General features: G+C 42.3%; 1 protein-coding gene across 1 annotated transcript in view; it reads right to left on the reverse strand.

Moving 5' to 3' along the window:
• stab1 (stabilin 1) overlaps positions 1 to 20,124 on the reverse strand; it is a 54,237-nt gene that overhangs the window by 14,566 nt on the left and 19,547 nt on the right. The window contains exons 28-59 of the mRNA XM_073468446.1: positions 18,756 to 18,851; positions 18,390 to 18,437; positions 18,096 to 18,229; positions 17,015 to 17,126; positions 16,728 to 16,805; positions 16,253 to 16,354; positions 16,044 to 16,148; positions 15,621 to 15,755; positions 14,431 to 14,559; positions 14,273 to 14,326; positions 13,841 to 13,954; positions 12,931 to 13,126; positions 11,970 to 12,065; positions 11,819 to 11,864; positions 10,875 to 10,954; positions 10,583 to 10,708; positions 10,162 to 10,235; positions 9,495 to 9,566; positions 9,147 to 9,266; positions 9,000 to 9,047; positions 8,565 to 8,645; positions 8,180 to 8,326; positions 6,845 to 6,979; positions 6,689 to 6,748; positions 6,243 to 6,419; positions 5,589 to 5,678; positions 4,633 to 4,779; positions 4,066 to 4,122; positions 3,803 to 3,974; positions 3,269 to 3,418; positions 1,463 to 1,567; positions 851 to 967 (exon numbers count right to left, since the gene is read on the reverse strand). Of these exons, the coding sequence (XP_073324547.1) occupies positions 851 to 967; positions 1,463 to 1,567; positions 3,269 to 3,418; positions 3,803 to 3,974; positions 4,066 to 4,122; positions 4,633 to 4,779; positions 5,589 to 5,678; positions 6,243 to 6,419; positions 6,689 to 6,748; positions 6,845 to 6,979; positions 8,180 to 8,326; positions 8,565 to 8,645; positions 9,000 to 9,047; positions 9,147 to 9,266; positions 9,495 to 9,566; positions 10,162 to 10,235; positions 10,583 to 10,708; positions 10,875 to 10,954; positions 11,819 to 11,864; positions 11,970 to 12,065; positions 12,931 to 13,126; positions 13,841 to 13,954; positions 14,273 to 14,326; positions 14,431 to 14,559; positions 15,621 to 15,755; positions 16,044 to 16,148; positions 16,253 to 16,354; positions 16,728 to 16,805; positions 17,015 to 17,126; positions 18,096 to 18,229; positions 18,390 to 18,437; positions 18,756 to 18,851 (3,403 nt within the window). The remainder of the gene's footprint in view (positions 1 to 850; positions 968 to 1,462; positions 1,568 to 3,268; positions 3,419 to 3,802; positions 3,975 to 4,065; positions 4,123 to 4,632; positions 4,780 to 5,588; positions 5,679 to 6,242; positions 6,420 to 6,688; positions 6,749 to 6,844; positions 6,980 to 8,179; positions 8,327 to 8,564; positions 8,646 to 8,999; positions 9,048 to 9,146; positions 9,267 to 9,494; positions 9,567 to 10,161; positions 10,236 to 10,582; positions 10,709 to 10,874; positions 10,955 to 11,818; positions 11,865 to 11,969; positions 12,066 to 12,930; positions 13,127 to 13,840; positions 13,955 to 14,272; positions 14,327 to 14,430; positions 14,560 to 15,620; positions 15,756 to 16,043; positions 16,149 to 16,252; positions 16,355 to 16,727; positions 16,806 to 17,014; positions 17,127 to 18,095; positions 18,230 to 18,389; positions 18,438 to 18,755; positions 18,852 to 20,124) is intronic.

Here is a 20,124-nt window from a genome sequence, read left to right on the forward strand (position 1 = left end):
ATTTGGATACAGAGAAAGGATACAATATAAGTAAAAATATATCAGTTTTTAATGTATTTTGATCGTCTTTTTATTGTTTTGTCTCTGCACTCTATCACATTGGATTTTAAATGAAATAGTGAAGTGCGGCCGTTCAGCTTTTGAAGGTTTTTATATCCCGACTGGATTAACACTGTTCGGCATGTAGGACAAAAAACAGTCACACAGACACCTGAACAAAAAGCGAGCCTCGCCCCCCCTCCCCCATCCTCATCACCTTCTGTTGCAGCCATGTTGAGACCAGCTGCATCATTACCGGGTGTGGAAACCGTAGTGGATCAGTCTTACAAATGTCACACGTATTGCCTCAAACCACCTGATCATATGTTTCACTGCTAGAGACCAGACGGGAGGCAAAAATCTGAAAACAAGCTGTGCTCCAGACCTGACAGAGCATGTCAGGGAAGATAACAGCAGTCTTAAGACTTCATTTAAGTTTATGTAAGCTTGTGCCAGAGATTTGGGAAAGAAGAGCTACAGTTGTGAACTCCCTCAAAGCTGAAACGCTCCATATTCACACCTTTTTTTGTTTGAATGAGAAAAAAGCCACAGCAGGGTCAGGCTGACCTGGCATCCTGCAGCAGGCCTTCAGCCAAACAATTAGTTTTAATTGTCAAGTTTTGAAGGTCAGAGTTTTATACCGTTTCCAGTTTCTCAATCTTTCATAGCAAAGAACTTTCTTCAATGTATTATTTTTATGACACCATTACCATGCTCTGGTTGTTTTATATGTGTTATTAAAAAAATCACTATCATCGTGCAGACAAAAATGCTCCGGCTGATAAATCGTCCTGAGCTGCAGAACACTCACGTGGCTCTGGACTGCAGAAGGTGCCGTTCCCCTGAAAACCAGTTTTACACTGACAACCAACACCTGGCACACAGCCGGCCTGAGCGTGGCACTGCAGGCACTCCTCTGGGATGGAGCCTGGACAGACAGACAAATGGATGATTCATCAATGAAGGAGGTTTAGATCAGTAAACTATAAAACAAGAGTGAGCAGAATTATCTAGAGGGCTGCACAATCCTCTCAACTAATTTTAAAAAGATAAAATGTTGAGATTAAACACTTTCATGCACACAAAATAATTATTACAGATGGATGGATTATCTTGGCACAGGACAAAAGCTCACTAATGTATTTTAACAAATGTTTTGTGCACAACTCCTTTTGTTTTTTTAGAAATCAAACTATAATATTTGTGAGCTGTTTTTAAAGATTTACGTCTCAAATGTGCTTGGGGCTAAGAGCCACAGACGGGGCAGAGAAGTCAAGGTATCAGGAGACGGACTCACACATGGTTAGTTTTGGTCCATTCGTGGATTTGTTGATAATGAGAAAGGTACAGAAAATCACCAGACTGACCCTTTCAGTATCCTACAACATCAAATGCATTCCTCACATTCAGGAGGGAAACTCACCTATATCAATCTCGCAGCGATCACCCTTCCAGCCCGGTTTACAGTCACACTTTCCAGAACCTTCAATGCCCTGATCACACCATCCCTGCCGCCCACAGCTGCAGGCTGAGAAAGAGAAATGACAAGACTCAACCTCCGTGACAAAAGAGTTGTGAGGATGGAGGAGTAATTTCAGGCGGTCAGGGTTCCTGCAGTAACAGTGGTTTTCTTCATAGACAATCTCAGGTGACTGGGAGCTCTCTGAGGCACGGACAGACATGAAGCATTCTCGATTGAGCCGCCAGTACAAAAATATGAATTCATAACTGTGTTGGAAAATATCTGTAAAAGTCAAATGTACAAGCCTCTGCGCATAAAACACCAAGGAAGGAATTTAACTTCAACTCCCAAGGTGCACTTCAGTGACAAACATCCAATCACAAAGATTCAAAATCTGCTGTGTGCTCCGCTGGCAGCGAAGCTGAAGCTAGAAATGTAATTTTGTGGAAACCTGATGAAACATTCAGCCGTTTAAATCAGTTTACACTCCGACTTTGATCAGTTTCTGATTAATTTAGTAACCATGGTGACCGGTTTTGTTCCCAACTGCGACGATAAAGAGTTTTTTTGAATTGGCAACTGATTCACACCTCTGACTGGCTTCCTCTCCGCAGCAAGGAGACCTGTGTGTTGGCAAACAAGTTTGAAACTAAGCAGAAGATGATCAGCAGCCGGTGACTCTGACTGAAGACAGCTGGCGGGTTTGTCCTGAGCTGGAAACACACCCAGCTGTGTGATGGTGAGTACGGAGCGTTGCCATAGCGACAGACTGCAGAAGAGCTGATGGGGATGAGACTGTAACGCCGACTTCATTAAAAAACCTTAATTGAGGATAAAAAAAGTTCTCATGTCCGTTATGGCTGTATAGCTGTAATTATAATTGTGAGAGGTTACACTGTAACTGTGTTGGCTACGTGTGTGCAGGCTAGGTTGGGTTATTAATTAGTTAATTAATAAATAAGTGATTTCTTTTTAGTCCCATTCTACTGTGCTGTGATTGGCTAGTACGCGTTGCCTCGACCGCGTCCTTGTGATTGTCAGAAAGCCTTTTTCTAAGATGTGGTTAACATTTCAGAAATGTCATAGTTTGCAAAAAAGATGAAGACCCAAATGCAAGACCCAAAAAAAGGCAGGAAAACAAAAAGCCGCTTTAATAGTTTTGTGTGAATCTGGACGGCGTGTGTGACCTTTCGATGTGTAGGAGAACACAGAACATTAATTAACATGAAATACTAACTGATCCTGTCGGCGTGTCCGGAGTTTTAAATAATCAACGAAGTTTATCAGCTGTTCCTTGTTCAGTGTTAATGTAGAGATACCCATATTGTTTCTGCTGCTGGAGGATCGCTGCAGGTAATGTCATTAATCCCACATCAACTAGTAAAATGAAGCTCTAGCGAAAGTTCAAACAGGAAGACTACTCTTTCGCCTGCTCAGTCCTTAGTTTATTCATCCTGTCATTCACCCCTCTCACTGATGCTCACTCTGAATGACCTGTCATTATTTGTGGCTGTCACTTGATATCAGCTGCTAACATCAGCCGGTCACATCTATCCAACAGCACAGCGAGACACCTTCATTGTCAGCCTATCATCTTGCTGCTGTCTTTTTAAATCTCCTTCCTCTAGTTCATTCATGCTGCTGTTTTGCAAGCGCCCTCCACCTTCCCATCACCGCCCAGTCTTTGCCCAGATTCACCAACTTCATCAGCTTCTACTTTGGCTTAAAATCCAACCCGACTGTGTGTTTTTCCTGTTTATGCTCTACCTGTGCAGTTGGGGCCATAAAAGCCGGTGGAACACAGTTCGCAGGCTTTTCCTCTGAATCCTGTGTGGCACAGACATCCCCCAGAACCACGCAAGCCATCATCGCAGTCACCGTGGTTGCTACAAGGGGCCTCCACGCCACCTGGGCAAACTGAAACACACGAGCGAGGTGGGGAATCAGAAAACACAGTGAGGACAAGGAGGCTGCTTCCTGGTTACAAAACAGACACTAAACTGTCACGGTGCGTCAAACCGTATACTCCATATCATGGCTGACAGTCTGGTTTGTCAAACACACGTAACTTATAACTTTAAACGGGACAAAGGTAAGAGATATATGACTTTGATATTGCGATGAACTGTACCTTTTACACTACGACAGGTCAAAATGTCTGCCATTAAGAAAATTACACTCCGACAAAGATGTTCATAACCACTTATACCCAATCTGCCTCAGGTGAGGATTTATAAACCAAGCTGTGGGACAACAGGAGCATTTTCTCTACGTGCCGTCCTTCCATCCTTCCTTACATACCTTGACAATCTCGGCTGTAGTGGTTTTTGCAGCATTTCTGGACCCAGGAAGGATACTGACAAACCCTCTTACAGCCCCTTCGGCCAAAAGAACTGCCCAGGCCACCGTACCAGTCGAGGTGGTAACTTCTCCCAAACCTGGAGCGATAGTTATGACAACTCTCCGTCTTTCCCTGGAAGACGGCAGGACTGAGATGTATCTCTGCATAGTTTATGTATTGAACAGGCTGATAATGTGAAGATTTTTTTAAGCAGAGATTTTACCGTGTCCTGGTGCCTGTAGGGGCACGATGGAGGGATGATGCAGCGACCACAGCGTCCCTGAGACATTTAAAGACAGAAAACTTCAGTCCAGCTTCCAATACGAGGATCAAGGCTAACATCAAAGCTGTATGGTAACGGTATTTGCAGTAGTGGAGACATGGCAGAAGCTGTGTCACGTCAGAAACACGAGTCGTTCACAATAGCTGTAGGGTTGTCTTTTCATTTGTCATCATTCAAGAGTTACTGAAGGGGCTTAAAGTTCCTCCGACCGCCACTTGAGTCTGGCTCCGAAAGCAAGTCAATCCCCTAAGAGCCCGTGGTAAAATGAATATACATATAATAATAAATAAACATGTTTACAGCCTGGTACAAAAAACTGTTTTGGTTAACATCCAATAAAAAAAAAAGTTCTGATCTTAGCAGACTATCCAAGTACAACAGAGGTAAAAATAGTTGTAATAATAACAGTAATTATTTTATCATAACTAGTACAAGAATTAACATTTGTATTGTGAGTCCTAAAGCAGCAGCAGCAGTATTTAAAGTAATTGTCTTAGCACTACTAACGTAAGTGGTTTTGTTCTCCAGGGTGTCGCAGTGTGCTCCCAGGCCAGGTGGCTCCAGTAACTGGTCGATGCCATAAGCAGTGCCCTCTTGGAAGGTCAGGTAGCGCTCCACTAACTTGGCTGCGTTTTCATTAATCAATACATCCCCCTGAACACTCACAGACACACACACACACACACACACACACATACAAACTCAAAATCAATTTCTTTTCAAACAGCCTCACAGAATAACACAACCAGAACAGAAGGGCATAAAAACAAGATAAAATAGAAAAAAAACACATTTTCACATCTGATCTGTTCGGTTCGGTTTGTCGGTCCGATCTGAATTCAAGTTAATTATCGTTAAATCCATCTGCTTATCGTGAATGTTGAAGAAAGCGATCGTTATATTTGGGTTTTAAATTCCTGTGAGATCATTTGCTGACGACAGTAACGCGTCACCGCCTTTCTGAGGGTGAGAACTTTCTCTGATAGAGCAAAAAGTGAAAATCAGTTCAAGCAAAGCTGATGTGACGTAGTGACCACACATCAACTAAACCCTGTAATATGAGAGCAGAAGATGTCGACTGTGTGAGGTCCAGTTACAGTTACTTTCTCTATTTCTCTTCGATAACAGAGAAGATAAACAGACATCATGTTCAGGACAGCATGACCTGCTGTCAGTCACACAGCTTTGATTTTCCTCTGTGGGTCCATGAGGTGCTGATAAAGCAGGAGGACATCTCCAACGATCACCAATCACTGAGTCACCTGTCGATCTGAATCTCTTTGGACCAGCACTAAACTAAAAAAATGTTTGAGAGGATCCAGGAAGTCGTCGCCGTCAGGCTGAAACACTGTTCTCTCCAACTTCACCATGGTAACATGAGACAACATCAGTTACTATAGCAACAGCCGGATACAGAAGCCGACATGACCGCTTTTTTGGTGTGTGTGTGAGTGTTTTCTTACCACCATGGTCTTGTCACAGCTGTACCTGATGGTGGATCCGTGCATGGTGCGATACGACGAGTATTTATCCGGCTGACTGAGACCCATCACCTACACACACACACACACACACACACACACACACACACACACACACACACACACACACACAATTAATTGAGAGGCAATTAACCAGCAACTACTTTGATAACTGGTTAATCATTCGAGTCACTTTGGGTTTTTGGGAAACTGTGATTTACATTTTGACTATTTTCTGACATGTTCTCAACAAAAGGAGTAATTGGGAAAATGCAATAATCGCAAGCAAACACACTGTTTAATTTACAAAAATACATTTGCAACACTTCAGTATTAGACCGTCATCAGGCAAAGGTTCAGGCCTCGGGTTTGCCTGATAAAGGTCTAGTACTGAAATGTTGCAAATAAATGTGTTATTGCAAGTTCGACAGTGTGCGGGAGATGGCTTGCAATGTTTGATCTACTAGTCCCTCCTACGCACGTGTCTCATGAAACAAGAGAGTATTTCTCTATGTAGTTTGCAGAACGATACCGATGCCTTTTTCCCTTTTGTCCTTTTTAAATTCAACTTTTTATATCAAAAGAGTCCCTTCTGAGTATCAGAGTATGAATAAGTATCTTCGCTCCTCCTCCTACCCTGGAGTTGCGTATGATGTGAGCCTTCACGAGGGCAGCCAGTAGGTCTTGGTGGTCGGGGCTGGAGAGCCAGTGCTGTCTTTCAGCTGGCAGGGAGTTGAGAGCCGCGTCTGTGGGCCAAAACATTGTGTACGGCTGGTGGATGGACATCCCGAGCACCGGGAGTAACCCTGCATCCTGCACAAACAGTACACGGTACAGACCAGTGCTGTATAGTAAGCAGTATAAGATGTAGTTACAATACATTGAGGCTTTTTTGCCCCACATCCACTCTGATACCAAGTCTGACCTCATATATATTTATATTAATAATTACGTTTACTTTTATACGTATGAGGCTAACTCTCAGAATACTGTACAATATTAAACTGAATGGAAAAAAAACATTGCAGAGTTATTCTGTTGTATTGATATTCAGGTTATTGATACTTTCATCTTTTTTGTACCTCCACGAGTTTGTAGAAACGGGTGTAGCCATAAAACACAGCTGCTGAGGTAAGGTTCATCTAAACAGAGAGAGAGGGAGAGAGGGGTCACACTTCCTGTCTCTCAAGCCTGATTGATCATAGATCACTTATTCATTTCAACCAAACTCAGCGCACCATGTTAGACTTGATGCTTGGTTTGCCCTGCAGCCTATAGGGCGTCAACATCGTGTCAATGTGGTGAATGACGCCGTTAAATGTGGTGTAATCACTTTTCACGATCCTCGATCTGTTGTTGATCCAGACGGAGCCCTGCAGGGAGAGAGAGACAATGATGGAGAGAGTGAGAAGTGAGGCAGACAGGTAGAAACAAAGACGAGGCGAGTGGAAAGTTGGATTGTGAGACAGGTGAAGACTGAGAGAGGGATTTTTAACTTAACTCAAGCATACTCATCACTCTCAACAGTCATCTGTTGACAGACCTGAGTCATTTCGTGTCATTTTGAGTTATAAAAAGCCACACATGTCATCAGAGGTCACACCGTCTGCTAACAGCTCCATGACAACCTGTTCCATGTGGAGCTACTAAAGATATACTCCACTGAAAATCACACTCACCTCCTGTAAAATGTTTGCTTCTGGCTCTGTTGCAGAAGACAGACGCTGAAGAGCAACAGCAATAACAGCGGATTCTTATCATGGATGTTTTAAGACAACTGCAGTCTTTCCTGAAGACACTGGGAACAGTGGACTACATACTCTACTGGATGTAACTTACTGTTTGTTTAAAGGTGCACTATGAAGTTTTATGGAAGAAGTTTTTAATCAGAAGAAATAAATCTTCATTGACTGATTTTTTTATGCCTAAACAATCTAAATAAAGAAACTCTCTTTGTTTTCATGTGTTTGTGTCTTTTAGCTTCAAACAGTGTTCTAGGGACCGTATTTTCCTCTGAGAACAGCTTGTTTTTCTGAGTTTGTATTATTACCTCATTAATATTTTAAATATTGAAATTCTGAGTTATTTTCCAAAACTACATAGTGTCCCTTTAATTGGAAAAACCCTGTTCCTTGGTCCCTGTGCTATGATCCATGACAAACTGTTGTAAGTTTCCTTTTATTAAAACCTGAAAATAGCGATAAAGAGGCCAAGTCACGCTCCTTTCAACGTGCCCCATGGGACCTTATTCTGGAAAAACATTTTGAGAGATGGTGAGAGACAAATAATTAATCGACCCCAAGATGGTAACATACCATAGAGTTTTGTGTGAAACTGCTCAGTGAGCTACATTTGCCTCATGGCCGTCCCCTCGGCTCGGAAAAAGTATTAAAAAAGGTAAAAAACTTTATCCAGTTGTCATATTTTTTCTGAAATAAGCTCCAGTGGTTGTCCTCCAGAGGGGGCTGACTTTTGCTGTATTAAGTTGATAAATATTCTGTATTATTCAGTCCACCACTTGTGTGTTTATTTATTGTGGTGTGTGCGTGCCTGTGCTCGTCTGTGTGTGTTACCTCTCGCAGGCTGAAGCTCAGCGTGTGTCCCGACGTTGATACAGCGAGCTTGGTGGTTTTGAGGTCAGCCAAGGTCAAAGTTTCACAGGAAACGATGTGGTACCGAACCAGATCACCAAGACGACCAGACTGGTCCCATTCATAATACTACACACACACACACACACACACACACAGACACACACCAGTCAGTGATATTCCAGACTGATGACTCACATAAAAATATTGACATATTGTACGATTAATGTTGTGATTCAGCTTTAAATGGCTGTATTGTTTGTTTTAGGTAAGACACTGAATCTTAAGGATAAACAAAAACACGGGATAAGATGATTCGTATAATTATTGCTACATTAGATAAGATACAAACAGTAGATGCACATACAGAGGAGTCGTTGTTGGTTTGCTCTACAGGGCTGAAGACAGTGTACGGTCCGTCACCATAAAGACCACGAGACCCCGATTTCTGAGAAACACAAAGAAAACAAAATTCACTTACATGACAGATCAGGGGCCGGTACCACAGGGCGGGTTCAACTTATGCTCCTTTTGGACTGAAAGGTCTCATGTATTTAATTATATGTTTCTGCAGTTGCTTACTTATTTATTTATCTGTTTCTTCACTTATTTCTGCATTTGATTATTTATTGCTGCAGTTTTTTATTTCTGCATGTATTCATTTATTTATGCTTTCATTATACTGTCATGTTTTTGTCCCTCATATAAGCTCTGTGCCACCTGAAAATTAAATGAAGTCCAACCTACAGTGCAGAGAGCAAGTGAACGTTTTAATAACAAGGTGGGTTTTAATATGACTCACTGAAAACATTTGACGGAAGAAGGCATTCTCCGGCTGCCGATACACTTCCTGTAGGACAGAGAGACAATAACACTTCCTGTTAGGGGGGGAGGGGTGTGGCAGCTGGGGGTCAGAAGTCAGAGAGAGGTCAGAGGTCATGTGACTCACATTGTGGGTGTTTCCCCGACACTCGAGGCCATCGCCCAAGTGACCTCTGAGGCAGGTGCAGTTCCTCTGACCATCACCAAAGTACTCACAGCGAGCATGCTTACTGCAGCCACCATTGTCCTGCACACACACACACACACACACACACACACACACACACACACACACACAACCTTAAATCACTGATACAGGACAGGCATTAACAGCCCTACAACCATTTTCCTTTCTGATACAATAATACATATTTTTTTTATTATAAGAAAACAAGTATCAGTATCTTACGATAGCGCAGAATACAACAGATGTCTGGCAGAAGAATCAGCAAAATGACACATACAGTATACATACAGTTTTGCAGGGGTTGACAGCGTAACAGTACCTCCCTGGTCCACGGAAGCCCATCCGACACCGGCAGGACGTCTGAAGACGACAAAACAGTAAGAAAACAGTCAGTAAAACAATCAATTCATCCGTCTGTTTTTAAACTTAGAGACATGAATAAAATATTTCAATATTTCAGCACTCCACAACGTATTTGAACTTTGTAATTATGAATAACTCTTCCAGCTATTAGGGTTTTTATTTTAGATACATTTAAACAGGGTCTTGTAATAATTGTTTCCCGCTGCAATTTTGGGGCAATCGTCTGTCGCCGCCGCCTATTTTTCCACCGTACGTCACGTGAGCAGTTTGTTTGACTGTTGGAGCGTTCTGGTCTCGCTAATACATCCGGGAAGAAAAGACAAATGTAACCAGCGTCACGTGGACGTACTCTGACTTGGCAAAGTCTGGTCTGGTTGCCAGAACTATAAAAATAATAACAAGATTGTAAAAAACTAAAGTTTACTTTAAGGAAGCTCCCAGATGCTGTTTGGTCCTCACTCCTGAAACGTGATCGGACGTGCCCTCACCTGACTGAAACTGAACGGAGTCTCAGGTACAGTGCTGGCTTGTGTGTTTGGTCAGTGTGTGCCATGAAAATCTGACATTTTACTGCAGTACGGTGCTGTCTTACAGTGTTGGGGCCGGCTCTGATGCAGTCTGCCGATTTATGGCAGCCTCCATTGTTGACTAGACAACCGTCAACCTCTGTGAACACACAACACGTTGGAAATGAATTGTTATGACACAATACAATAGCTACCGAGCTCCAAGAGGTCACGGTGGCATTTTAAAAAAAAATCCCAGCCATATTAATTGCATTATAGATTCAACCATTACTGTAGCGATGGCCAAAGCATGAACCATATCCACAGCCACAGGTTCAAACATCACAGCCAGGAAGAGCAGCTGTGTACTCTCTGAGCGTTTGAAAGGAGTAATGAGCAATAAATGCATAATGTGAAGTCTCACATCATCAATCCCTTCTGTAGTATCTACAGAATCGTACAGTATAACTGGACTAGATCAACGCACCAACGGTCAGGACTACATACCCAGGCAGACGACCCCATCCCCAGTGTACCCTTCTTTACAGGTACAGGTCCTCATTCCTGCTGAGACCTTTGTGCAGATGGCGAACTCTGAACATCCACCATTAGACCAGCTGCACATATCCAGCTCTGAGAAGCAACGAGCGAAAGAAAGATTCGTTAAACCAGATTTCATATTTAACATTTGTATAGGATGTCTGTGTGTGTGAGTGTGTGTGTGTGTGTGTGTGTGTGTGTGTGTGTGTGTGTGTGTGTGTGTGTGTGTGAGTGTGTGTGTGTGTCTCAACATTTTTACCTTTGCAGTGCGTTCCATTGCCTACATATCCAGCCACACACACACAGGCAGCAGCTGTACCCTGTGGACCTGTTATACAGCTGCAGAGGAGAAACTGTTCAATAACTATGTGACACATCATGATGAGTCTGACAGCAGCGATCAACTGCTACCATTTTGCCACATTTAAAGTCTAGCAATATTCTCTGTTTTTCTTATCAACAAATCAATGAACTGATCCTACTAAACAACTACCGTCTGTGTATCTGAAGTGCGCATTACATTGTTACATATATACGAATGATTTCAGACAGCCAGGTAGGACCATAGCAAACGATTATTTTTATTGTCAATTAATCTGCTGATTATTTTCTCAAGTTGTCGATTAGTATTTGGCTACGAAAAGAAATGTCAAAAAATAGTTAGAAATGTCGATCTGTGTTTTTCCCAAATGATATGACGATGCGATACGACAAATAAAATATGATACGCTATGACAGATATGACACAACGATGCGATACGACAGATACGATACGACAGATACGATACGATACGACAGATACGATACGACAGATACGATACGATACGACAGATACGATACGATACGACAGATACGATACAACAGATACGATACGACAGATACGACACATTTTGTGTACTGTTATTATGATGTAAAAAAACACAGGTAATATTCACTTCTAGGAAGATGGAAATGGAGAATTTAGACTTTTTCCATATATAAATACTCACACTGATTAATTGAAAACATAGTTGGCGATTAATTTAATAGTTAACTACTCAATTAACCAGTAAAATGTTGCAGCTCCGGCCAGGTAGGATGTTTCATCCCAGTGTATTCTGTTATATTAGAATTATAACACACACATACACACACACACACACACACACACACACACACACACACACAGACACCAGCTGTAGGCACAACAACAGGAGGACTTACTTGGCGTTCTCGTCACACACACCTCCACAGGCGTCATCCTTAATCTCTGTGACAGACACACACACACACAGACAGATTTGCGGTGACACCAGGGTATGGAGTGTAGTTACATTTCAGTGTGTGCGCGAGTGTGTGTTTGTGTGTGTCTTACCTACAGAGCAGGAAGCTCCTTTCCAGCCTTTATAACAGACGCACCTGCCGCTTCCCGCCAGACCGTCCTCACACTTCCCATGGTCACACACACACTCTGCAACATATGCACAGACACACACCGATTAACTGTGAAAGCAGACAGCAGCCTCAGAGGCTTTTCATCATCATTGGTTTTTGTTTGTTGATTAAAGTTGTAGGTTTGTGAGCTTAAGGAGCTTCATGGGTTTGTTAGTCCACAAGTGTGTTAGCATGATAGTTTTGCGACTGTTAGCATTGCAGGTTTATTAGCCTCAAAGGTATGTTAGTGTGACAGGTTTGTTAGCCTGCTAGCAAGTTTACTTAAGTAATTTTTTCAGGTATCTGTGCTTATTTATTTTTCTGACAACTCATTACTTTTACTCCCTACAGTTTTTCACAAATATCCATCCCACTGATCTACCCTTCAGTTACTTACTCTTTGAATTATATTAATATGATGTGAGGTTCAGTCAAGTATGCACAGAAATGGCCGGTCGAAATGTCATTCAGAGGGATATTTTTTACTTTTACTTGAGTACAGAAAGTGTGTTTTTTTGCAGCCTCTGCTAGTTTCATGATTTTGTTTGTTTAGTTTTTGCAAGTGTGTCACAGTTTTGCTAGCATCAGAGGTTTGTTAGCCTTATACCATAGGTGTGTTACTGTCTGAGGTTTTTTAATGTGGTAGATTTGTAAGCTTTGCAAATTGTATTTAAATGTCTGTGTCGCTGCCCATGGTAATGTTGTGTATCAGTTATGTTGCTCAATAAATGTGACTGTTGGTGTACAAGACAGCAAAACTGGATTTGCCTTGTATTTCTGCCCCCTTGTGGTTCATCATGGCAGACTGAGTGTTTCTGACAGGATCAAAGTGTGTGTGTGTGTGTGTGTGTGTGTGTGTGTGTGTGTGTGTGTGTGTGTGTGTGTGTGTGTGTGTTACTCACTAGAGGAGCAGTTGACTCCATACCGTCCTGGCTCACAGTCCTCACACGCAGTGCCATGGAAACCCTCGTAGCAACGGCACTCCCCGTTACCATCGTTACCATCCTGACACTCCCCATGATTGGAGCACCAGCTGCCAACATCTCCGGGGCATTTGAAGCACTCATGGCCATAGTAACCGGGGCAACAGGCATGATCCTGCAGGACGGACCATGATCATCATCATCATCATCATCATCATCATCATCATCATCATCATCATCATCATCATCGTCATTACGCCCTTTTCAGACTTGGAATCTTCATCGTTTGGTAAAGTGATGTTTTGTTTGTTAGTGTTTGTGATATAAATAATTATTACACCTTCACTCTAACAACCCACATGTCTTTACATGGGCAAGAGCAATGTGTAACACCAGGAAAATAAAATGTATGAGTTTATTTTCGGAAGAAAATGAACATAACTTAATAAAAACTAATAATTATATAAAAACAACAAAAATAATATCAAATTGTATTTCAGTTTTTGCAGAATCAGAGCAGTTGATCTTGATCGCTCAACAGTGTTTTGGCTGACGGACTCTTACTCTTAGCTTATTGTTGCAAGTAGTTGACGTCTTTGCAGTCATTAGAGCAACACTGTTACTACTAGTTTAAGTACTAGACGTGAGACTGTAAGTCTCTGGATAGAGTTTAGGACAAAACAGCGTTGAGACTAAAATGAAAACGGAGACTAAAAAGTGTTGAGAATGACTGACCACATTAAATGAGCTGCTTATTTGAGAGTTAATTCCTCTGACAAAAAACAGGAAATGATTAGTGGTTGTCAGTATAATTAAATAAGACTGACTCCCGACTCAGAGCCGGTTTTATATTTGTAGCACTAAAGTCCTAGTACGAGCGTCTGCATACCGTCATGAACTTAAGACATTTGATGAGACAGCCTGGCACCGACTTCCTCCTGGATCCGATTCGCTTCCTGAATCTACAGTTGGATTTCATGTTGAGTGGAAACTTTTCTCTGATCTGCAGTGAAACACAGCAGAAACACAGACTGACAGATTGAAAGAGAACAACGGCACAAGCACAGAAACACAACTTTGACTTTAGTTTGTCAAATTAAACCAGCTCAAAAAGTAAAGACATAACCCACAGTAACAGCTTATTTTCAGTGCAGTGCAAATAATAACAGCAGCACCTGACCAACAAGCTTTACTTTGTGAATTTGGTAGGTGATTTATCTCTGTGGTCACTTTTGAAGCTGTAGTTTGTGTTTCTGGAGAATGCTGAAAAAAGGAGTTCATGTTTTTGTGTCCACTCCCTGTAAACTAGCAGCCTTCTTACTGGTTTGTAGCTGAATAAGCATCGAGGTGGTCCTTCACAGTCTGAACACCTTCCCTGGAGACAAAGACAGAGAGAGCGAGACACAAGGGTTGGAATCAATCAGTCAATCAATCAATCAATCCATCCATCCATCGATTGTTCACTCCCTCCATCCTTACGTTGACCTGCACGGTGACCTGTTTACTGCATCTGTTGCGGTGGACTTTGAGGACCTGAGGGAGGACTATGATGATGCCGGTCTGGGTCTCAATGAAACTGCCGTCAAGAGGAACTTCGTTCACAACTGTCTGGAGGACGAGAGGAGGAGAAACTAATCAGACTCTTCACGCTGAGTCTGATTTATACATTATTAAAGGTACAAATAAAAAAAGCACTTTTTTTTCCAACCATCCCATCCGTTTTTAGATCAACTCCTCTCTTTCCAGGCAGCCACAGGAAGTTAATTTCCATTAAAATAAACTCGCAGAGATTTAAAGCTTGCTGCATATAGATAGTCCATTACAGTCAACATTTTGGAAGGTTCAATTTTCTGTCAAAGTTTTGTTATCATCACCTGAATAATGCAGCAGTGAGCGAGAACTCTCCTCAGAGAGGAGTTTCTCCTCAGTCTGCTGCCGAGAAGCATTTTATTGACAATGATTGTTGTCATAAAATCAAACTCAGGAGATAAATGTTATGCAAATATGGATGTTGTGAAAAGGGTAATGTGAGTTTACTTGTTTCTTATATTAATTCTGCTGTTTTGCAGCGGGCTCTTAGATGTGTTTGAATGCCCTTGAACACACCACCAGGTAAATATGTGAGGAAACGACTGCTCTCAACTGCTCCGCCAAAATCATTTCACTTTAACGAAAAATGCATGAACTGAAAATAATTTCTCTATTCAAAAATTGATCTGAATGCAAAAGGGGCTGTGTTACCAAGGCCAGCTTATTTTGACGCTAAGCATCTTTTCTGTGCTGAGCGCTAATTCATAAGGTGTTTTTTTTTTCGTGCCGTCCAATCACAGTGGAGGAGGGGTGGGACAAACACCACAACGACCAACCGTCACGTCCAACATGTACAATTGCTAAACAAAGACTTCAGATTGGCAGATATGTACATGCAACACATAGATTAACTGTTACGTCCGCATATAATCCATGTCTAAGCATCTCAGCTGAACACTGCAGCTCAAAAGCCCTCTCAAGCATTCCTAGCTGGGTGTTTTCAGCTGGGAAAAAATGCCTTGGTGGACACAGCCCCTTAAACTAACAGACAAGCCTTCAATGCTCTGATATGAGACACCTTCTGGAAAGTTGGCCACATGACCGTGAAGCTTGCGCTGGTCCGGCTATTGTTACAGTACCTTGTTGTCGTTGTTTAGGTGGAACATGACCTGGTAGTCGATGCCCAGCGCTGTGCTTTTCAACGTGCCGTCAAACAGGTGGTCAGGGAAGAGCAGCTCATTGAGAATCACATGGTACTTGAACACATCAGAGTCCTGAACAGAAGAAGTGTTTTAAAGTTCAACTCATTTCCCCAGTCGGAAAAAACAACTAACCGATGAGACCAATTAGAGCATTTTCGGTGGGATTAAGAACGTCATCATCACGTAACAGAGCCAGACTGATGTGTGGATGAGAGGCCTGCAGCTGTACAGGCTGCTGTTAATAAACACTGACATGACAAGCTTGGCTGCTAATTGGCAAAAACAAAATAACCAAAGCATCAGTTTTTGTATTACTTTGATCATAGTGGAGGGTGTGTGTGTGTGTGTGTGTGGACCTACCAGGAGGGAGGTGTTGGTCCTGCTGAGGTGCTGCCTGATGGCATCATCTGTTGGCAGCAGGATGGTGAAATCACCGAAACCCAGCTCATTTGACATATTGTACAACTGTGAAAACACACACACATCCACTCACACTAAGACACACTGAAACAATTAACAAGATTGTGTTAAGACGGACAGAAAAACAGACCGACAGACAGAAATCTTACCAGGGCGTACTGTCTGAACAGAGTAAAGTTGGAAGACGAGTTCAGGAAAGCCATCAGGGTTGGGGGCTCGGGGGGGAGGTCTGAGCGTGATGGGGTGAGAATCTGACCACACCAAAACAAACAAACAAACAATCAAACAAACAAACAAACAAACAAACAAACAAACAAACAGGATATCAGTTTTATTTAGGAACCAAAAGTGAAAAAACTTGCCCTCAAATTCATTTTCACTCAGAAACTTGGGAAACCAAGAGTGTTTTACTGAGCTTTTAAGGATAATGTTGTCTGCCTTTTCATCACATTGTCAGGAAATTTGCTGTAAATAGTCATGTTTACAACACGTTTAAATGTTTATGGCCTCCAGAGGATCAATCCTCAACAACCCCATGATCTTTCCTCTGGTGAGGAAGTACTTCAGCAGCATGTTGTTTGCTCTGCTCTGGATCCCCCTGACTGTGAAGTGGCTGACTCTCACCTTGTCGATGACGTGGATGTAGCCATTGAGCGCAGGATGGTTGTGGGTGAGGATGGAGGCGTTTCCAATGCGGATCGCCTGGAACAAAAGAACAACACTTTATCGAACTCCGATCCAAGGTCGGAAAATATCTCAGGTGCGATTGAGATATTTAACTAATGTCTAACTAATGTATTTGCACTTGAACATCAGGGGAATTTACACACACAACCTTCTCACAAATATGAGTTTTGGTAAATCCACCCACATTTATAGTCAGTCGTCTGTCACAATTACCCCATTCTCACCCCGCTGCTGTTGGTGACTTCCCAGTAGGTCGGAGGGTTCAGAGTGGGCAGCCTTTTACCCACGAGTCTGTCGAGATCTTCTCGAGAGTAGATGCCCGGCAGGAAGTGGGCCCTGCAACCAGGAGGTGGAAAAGGTAAAGGTCACAATTCACCAAAACAAACTCACAAAGCGCTCCCGGGAGACTGTGGATGTAGCTTTGAGCCTGAAGGATCTGCGGTCCATCACATCCGATTTACACCATGACAGATGGGTCAAAATGTTTGGAGAATGGTGGTTGCTCAGCTTCCTGGTGGATCCAGTAAAGCATGATCAAGCATCAGCTTTATCAGAGAAAACAGAAGGTTTCCTGAGCAGGTCAAAGGACATTGACAAAGTACAATGCTGCGTCTACATTTTTCTTTTTGTCAATAAAGATCTTGATAAGACAAACCAATGTGCTACATAAATCTGTCAAAATGGCCCACAGATACACATCATCTTGAAAACAGATGGGAAATTTAGTTTTCACCAAATGTAGCTTAATCACAAAGGAAATCGTACTGTTGTCGGGGAGTTTTCCACATTCCTCACTTGTAGGGCTTTTCAACTACTGTAACTGGTGAGCTAAACGGGAACATGAGAGCACTTGTTGGCCACATCGAGCTAGCTGCAGCACTATACTCATGGCAAGAGTTTACTATTCACATATCCAAGTTCAACAAGGCTAACGTTGACGCAAAACGCCCGTACATTTGTAAGCAAAAACCCTCGTAGATGTTGATGAAAACAAAGATAAATCAACGTCCATGACCTGCACGTTAACTTGAAAATGGTCCTTCCTGCCCTTCTCATGTTATTCTACATCACTCAGGGATTTGACATGACATGAAGTCATAACATAAAGTTGCTCGATATGTGTTTTATCTGGAATTGTATGTCAGGACAACAACCATCCATCACATGTACGATGGCAGCACATCATACCTCCGGAGCAAGCTTCTGAGCATAGTGTTAAGTGGATATTATTTTCTGATAACATGTCTGTCCGATGGATGCTGTACATCCTTACACACAAACTCCAAGCACCACCATGTGACTCACCGCAGGAAGTGAGGCAGGCGGTGTCGGCTGGTCCAGAATGTATTGGAAGATGTACTGATGTTCCTCAGAGCGTCTCTGGACGGAACCAACACTGTGAGGTTCCCACTCAGGTCCTCTGCGGCTTGACTGCATTTCTGAAAACATACACATAACAGACATCATCTTTATTGTTGCTGAGTTATTTATTTGTTAAACCAACTTTATTAATCCTCACAGGGAAAATGAGTTTGGCTGCCCAGCTAAGTATAACGTTGCTTAGTTTGACTATATATAGAGAGTCTGGTTCATACACACCTGGATCAGTCGGTAGAAACTGTACAGCTTTATGTCCATGTCCAGCTCCTACAAACACACACGTACACACACAGTTATTATGGGATTTCGTCGGACTGGACACTGTAGACAAATATAGGTTGCAGTGTACAAAACATGACATCTCTGACATCTCTCATGCATCAAATTGCAACCAATTGAATTGCTTTCAACCAGAACGTCCAGTAGTTTGGTTAATTAGCTTGTGAGGAATAATTTCAATCTGTTGGATACATAATTAATCAACACTGAATCGGACTTGGCAGGGACACACTGTTAAGGGGCCTAAATGGGGAGAAAAACAACTCGATTGAGACATCGCTATATTATACTGGTCTGACTACTTACATCCAGTAATGATCCATAGCAGGTGGTTCCGTCTCCAGCGTAGCCGTCGGGGCAGGTACAGGTGTGAGATCCACTCTCCTTCTTCTCACACTTTGCCTGAGTACAGCAAAGAGGCATCATGGGAAATGTGTTTGACCTACTGACACTGCAGCAATCACAAACAATTATCTGAATCTAACAACCACTATTAACACAATTATATCCTTCAGATGAAGAAATACCACAGTTTTAATCTCTTAAAGTCGGGAAAAGAATTTGAAATTAAACTAAAGAGCAACATGAATTTTCCAAAATGGTGGTAAGAGTAAGTATAACCAAAAACTGAAGGAGAGGCAGGAGCAGATCGGGACACGGCTTCAGTTGTAATTTGTGGGTGCTTTGGACTCCACATACTAATTACCGCCATTAAAGGGATAGTTTATCAAAGTTACAAATATTTCCTCTTGCCTGTAGTTTCATTTATCCGTCTAGATTGATTGGGTGTGAGTTGCAGAGTTATGCAGAGACTGTCAGCCTTACCCACAATTCTCAGTTCTGTGGGGAGGACAGATTTGTTTTGACAGGGAGACGAGTGTCTCACTGAATCGGCCCTTTCACCTCTCGATAGTAAAAGTATCAATCTGACACTTGCCAGACCGAGCAGCCCTTCACCCCAATAAAGAGAATAAATGTCTTGTGAAGATCACGTTGTAACAGCAGGATGTGAAGGAAATAAAATTATTCCTTTGATTATTTTAGCTGGAGATCAACTCAAGTCTCCGACACGCACACACACAAAGCAGACCCCCGCTGCTACAGTCGGATCAAAGAGACTATAAAGCCGTGGACCGGATTCTAACATGTAGCTAAGATTTTGCCTGAGGCCAGAAATCTCTCCGACTTTCCTCTACATTTGCCTTGAGGGTGCATCCCACACCCAACAACAGGACCCCCCAAACCCCCTGAAAGAAACAAAATATTCTCTTGATGATATTCTGGGAAATCCAGAGACATTTATTCTGAAAGTTTGTTTCAGTGTGTCTCCCTCTCTTATCTGTTTCTGCACCTCCCGTTTGGGAAGTCAGCTGTGACAGTCTCATCTCTGCAACAGCACTTCAACAAGAAGGCAAAAAAAGGTTACAGAAAAAATAGGTAATAATTAAACTGCAGATGTATTTGGTAAAAAACACTTCACGAGTCTCACAAAACATCGATTTGATCTCGAGAGACATCGAATACCCAAGTGTTTACTGAGTAAGAATTGTATTAAGATTGAACACACTTGATCTTATTGATATTTCCTGTCATATTTCTTGTCTTTATTTGCATATGGTTGGTATGAAGGTAATCCAAAAGTAACATTGTGTGTGTGTGTGTGTGTGTGTGTGTG

The sequence above is a fragment of the Pagrus major genome, chromosome 6 (assembly GCF_040436345.1).
Source record: "Pagrus major chromosome 6, Pma_NU_1.0".
In the NCBI taxonomy this organism is placed as follows: Eukaryota; Metazoa; Chordata; class Actinopteri; order Spariformes; family Sparidae; genus Pagrus; species Pagrus major.